Raw genomic sequence first — 4,785 nt, forward strand, 5'->3', positions numbered from 1 at the left:
GGCTTTCTCCACTACTTAAAGGGAAGGTTCTTTGGTGCAGCAGCGCCACATTGTCATTCCATTTGGAGCGCCACTTGTAAGATCACGCTGTATCAGAGTGCTCTCCTGCAGCCTCAGTTTGCTGCCACCCAAGCTCAGACTGCTGCCACCATGGCTGGGTTTACCAGTGTCGAACGGGGCTTGCAGGGTGTCACAGCCACCCCACCATCTGGCCACCAACAGATTGCTAGGAATGTTGAGTCACCACCTGGGGAGAGTGGCAGTGGATCTGGTGAGCAGGAACCTGCTGCCCTCTCTCAGGATGACAGCATTCCTACTCCCACCTCTGCCACTCTACCATTGCCCTTGCCGCTGCCTGTCAGCCAGCCTAGGCTGCTGCCGCCCATGCCGAGGTGGTGCAGTCTACAGCCAGGCCTTCTAGGGCCAGAGCTGCTCGAGGTCGTCCTGCAAGGCCATTTGCAGTCTCCCCCACTGAAAGTCAGCAGCCTTCCACTGGCCATTCTGCAGCCACTGGGGGAGTTGTTCGCAATTAACACAGGGCGGTAAGTTGAGCGGCGAACTCCAAAACACATGGGAAGTGCGGCAGCCACCATGTTTCCCCGAATCGGGCCTTAAGGGCCTGCGGTAAGACTGCGGATTTCTAGGCCTTGAAGCTTAACTTTCAGCAGCGGGATTCCCCTCCTTGGCCCAGTTGGAGCCTTTAATCGCTTCTCTCACTTTGACCCAAAACAATTTTTGAGCTTCAATGTCTGATGGCCACTGGATGTAGGTCTTCTTTTTCATGACCTTTCTCATCTTGTGGTAGGTTGAGAGTTCAGCATCTGGAATCTTCTCCAAGAAGATCAGGATGATGATATCTTTCAGCTCGTGGAAGAGCCTGTAGCTCGCTAGCTGCAGTTCCATGGAGCACCACTCGCTGTACAGGTAGTTGCGGCTCATCACACAGATGGTCTTCCTGCTCTGGTAGATGCTGTCCACGATGTTGTCGATGATATATTTGCCCAGCTCAAAATCTCTGTGGTGGAGGCAGAGTTTGAAGCTTTGAGGTCCTCTCGTTTCCAGGTTTGGCACCAACTCTTGCAGAACCCAGTCTTCGTCCTGAGAATTATAGGAGATAAATGCATCATACCTGTAGGACTGCTGACTCTCTCCTCTCCCTCTGTGGTCATTCAACCACGATCGGAAAATATAAAACCCATACTTGATGTGCCAGTACCCTTTGCTGTAGAATATAGGGATGAACATGAACAAGATCAAGACCGGCACAGTTATATGGAACATGATCTGCCCAATGTCCAAGTAACAAACGCGAGCATCAAACTTATACAAGTATTCAGTTGGCCGATCTGCACATGTTTGGTTGTAAAAATAGATAACCTGCACCCTGGGGTTGGACAGGGACCAGTTTTGGAACCAACTGATGTCACAGGTGCAGGGGAACGGGTTCTTCCGTAGATCCAGGTAGGTCAGGGAGGGCAGGTGTTCCACAACCGTGCTATTGATGATCTGAATGGCATTTTTCCCCAAGAACAATGTCCTGAGGTTGGAAAGGTTTCCAAAGACGTCAAGAGACATGGATTGGAGGCCGACATTTTCAAGGTTGTGTCTCTCTAGACTCTGGAGATTCTTGAAGATCCCTGGATTCAGACCGTGGATCCCATTGCAAGCATCGGGCATGGAGAGGATTCTCAAATTGATCAGGTCTTCAAATCCATCTTTGGACAGTGACATTTTATTCTCTCCTATATACAGGTCTCTTAAAGAGATGAGGCCATTGAAAAACTTTGGAGGAATAATGTTGATGCCGTAGGGTTGCTGGGCTTGTAGTTTGAGAATGTAGAGCTTTGTGAGGTTAACAAAGGGAGATGCTGCAATCAGGCCAGTGTTGTATCTGATCCGGTTACTGTCCAAGTCCAACACTCCTAATGATGGGAGGATGTCGAAGATCTCCCTGCTGATACGGGTTATACAGTTCCTATCGAGATAAAGCTTGGTCAGGTTGTGTAATCCACAGAAAGACTGGCTGGTGAGGCTTCGAATTTTGTTCCCTCCCAGGTCCAATGTGTTCAGGTTATTGAGATTTGCAAACACCTTGCTGAAAACAATTGAGATCCTGTTGTTTCTGAGATTGTGATTCCTGAGACTCCCAAGGTTGCTGAAGGTGTGTTCATAGATGTCAGTTATGAGGTTGTTGTCGAGTCGGAGCTCCTGCAAGTTGGTGAGGTTAGAAAAGGCAGCCTTGTTGATGACAGCAATGTTGTTAATGTTCAGCTTTAGGGTCCGGAGATGGGGAGCATAAGAGAAGGCGTGACTATAAATGGTGAAAATCCTGTTGTAGCGAAAGGTTAGGAGCGACAGCTTGGGAAACACCGCGACTGCCTTCCCATCCTTGTAACAGGAAGGTAACTTGATGATTCTGTTGTGCTCGATAATGAAAGAAACAACTTGCTTTCTTTTCGATGCAAATTCAAAGCACTCCACAGATGTGAGGAGATTGTGTGATAAATCCCAGCTGGTGATGGGTGGGCACTGGGATAGGGAATGGGCAGGGAGGAATAAGATCTGATTGTTCTGCAGGACCAGGCTCTTCATAGTCCTGAGACCCAGATAGTGGCACAGGTTGGACAGCTGACTCTGGTTGTGCAGCCTTAACCCAGAGTATTGAACATTCTGTAGATCCAGGTTTGCAGATTTGAGAAACTCGGTGACATTTAAGGGGTTGTTCTTGATGATCAAACACGAGATGTTCCTCAGGTCAACTTTAGAAAATTCCAAAGCATCGGAGAGTTTGTTATTGGACAGATCCAACCTGAGAATGTTGCTGAGGAAGTTCCGTTGGCAGTCAAATGTTGTGAGAGAGTTGTTAGAGAGGGAGAGGTTTCGGAGGGAGGGTGGGAGGGCGGTGCGATGTTGCAGGGAGGCGAGTTGATTGTTGCCCAGATCCAGGAGCGTCAGATTACTGAGCCCAGAGACAGCGCTCACCAGATGGGAGAAATTCTGGAGTTTATTGGAGCTTAAGACAAGTGTTTGAAGATTGTCCAATGCAGCGAAGGCTTTGGGTTCAACTGTGACTAAGCGGTTGTGATGGAGCAGGAGTTGATCTAACTTTTCAAGTTCTTGGAAGCCCGAAGAGTTCAGACGAGAGATACTGTTGTAGGACAGGTTAAGGGTCAGTAGGCTGGTGAGATTACTGAACGCACCGCAGCAAACACTCTCAATCCGATTGTAATCCAGCCGCAGGGTGAGCAGCTTGGACAGGCTGCGGAAGCTGTCCGCTTGCAGTTGGGTGAGCCAGTTGTGGGAGATGTTCAAGTGCACGGTGCTGGCTGGGAGGTCGGACACGGCACTAGAGACCTGTGTCAGGAAGCGGTGGACGCACTGAAATGTACCATTGTGGTTCGCAACCTGCATGCAGTTATTGAAAGTGTACCCGGGGACTGTGGGCACCAACACATTGCAGGAGAGGGCACAGAGAAGCAGCAGCCAGTCAACGCTCAGTCTCAACATCACAGCCTCCTTCTTCCGTCCGAGGGTTCAGATGTTTTGCAGGACCTCACTCAAGAAAAATTCCGTGGGTGTGAGATGTTTTTTCTCTGTCGCTGCCAGAACAGCCTGTAAAGTCAGAGATGGTTTACATTGTCAGTTTAGTAGAAATTAAGCAAATCAGTTAACCTGCTGCCATGGATACTCTGTTCTCCACTACTCTGAAAAGCCATTCCCATGTTTAATATTTGTGATATGCGGAAGTCTCCTTTCTGTCCAGATATTACCAGCTCCCTGAAGACCCCTTACTCCTCTGAACACCTCACGCTCTTGCATACCTCGCCCATTCCATCATCACCTGCGGCTCTCCCAGGCCACGGCTACTTTCTCATTAAGATCTGCTTCCTCTTTGTATTGAAGTGCCAAAGGCCCCAGACCCTGATGACTGTGTTCACGGATACTGAGGGAAGACAGAGAGGAGATAACATAGGCTTTGAGGACAATGCTCCAAACATCCTGTGCACTGGTCCCCATATTACAAAACGGATAAAGAGGCACTGGAGAAGCTGCACAAAAGGTTTGTACCAGAACTGAGAGGTTTCAACTATCAGGAAAGATTAAACAGGCTGGGGCTCTTTAGAAAAGAGACTGAGAGATGACCTGATAGAGGTCTTTAAAATTATGAAGGGGTTCGATAGGGTAGACAGAGAGATGATATTTCTAGTTGTGGGGGGAGACCAAAACTGTGGGCCATATATATGAGTTAGTCACTAATTCATCCAGTAGGGAATTCAGGAGCAATTTCTTTACCCAGAGAGTGGTGAAAATGTGGAAGATGCTACCACAAGGAGTGATTGAGGCGAATGTCATTTGAGGGGAAGCTAGATAAGGACCTGAGGGAGAAAGGAATGGAAGGATGTGGTGATAGTGCGAGATGAAGTAGGGTGGGAGGAGGCTCGTGTGGAGCATAAACGCTGGCGTGGACCGGTCGATCCGAATGGCCTGTGTCTGTGCTGTAAAATTCTATGTAAGCCTTGGATATGGAAGTTGAACCACATGCCTGCTGTTGCCAATATAACAACTCTCTTCAATCAGAGTGAAAGGGATAAATCAGAAAACTACAGACCAGTCGGCCTAACATTGGTGGTGGGTGAGCTCCCAGAGAAAGAAAAAAGAAAGTCTTGCATTTCTACAGCGCCTTTCATGACCTCAGGACGTCCCAACGCTTTAGCGCCAATGAAGTGTAGTCACTGTTGTAATGTAGGAAATGTGGTAGCCAATTTGCGCACAGCAAGCTCCCAC

At 48.6% G+C, this 4,785-nt stretch overlaps 1 protein-coding gene across 1 annotated transcript; it reads right to left on the bottom strand.

Annotated features, from left to right (window-relative positions):
• Positions 1-353: 353 nt before the first annotated feature.
• On the bottom strand, positions 354-3,507 carry LOC147086291 (uncharacterized). Its single transcript, XM_085979128.1, has one exon. It carries the CDS (start codon positions 3,505-3,507, stop codon positions 655-657), a length of 2,853 nt encoding a protein of 950 aa, XP_085835254.1. The 3' UTR covers positions 354-654.
• Positions 3,508-4,785: the final 1,278 nt, after the last annotated feature.

This window comes from Somniosus microcephalus, unplaced genomic scaffold (genome assembly GCF_052327205.1).
Source record: "Somniosus microcephalus isolate GS21.2 unplaced genomic scaffold, FLI_Smic_1.0 unresolved_chr8, whole genome shotgun sequence".
Taxonomy (NCBI): Eukaryota; Metazoa; Chordata; class Chondrichthyes; order Squaliformes; family Somniosidae; genus Somniosus; species Somniosus microcephalus.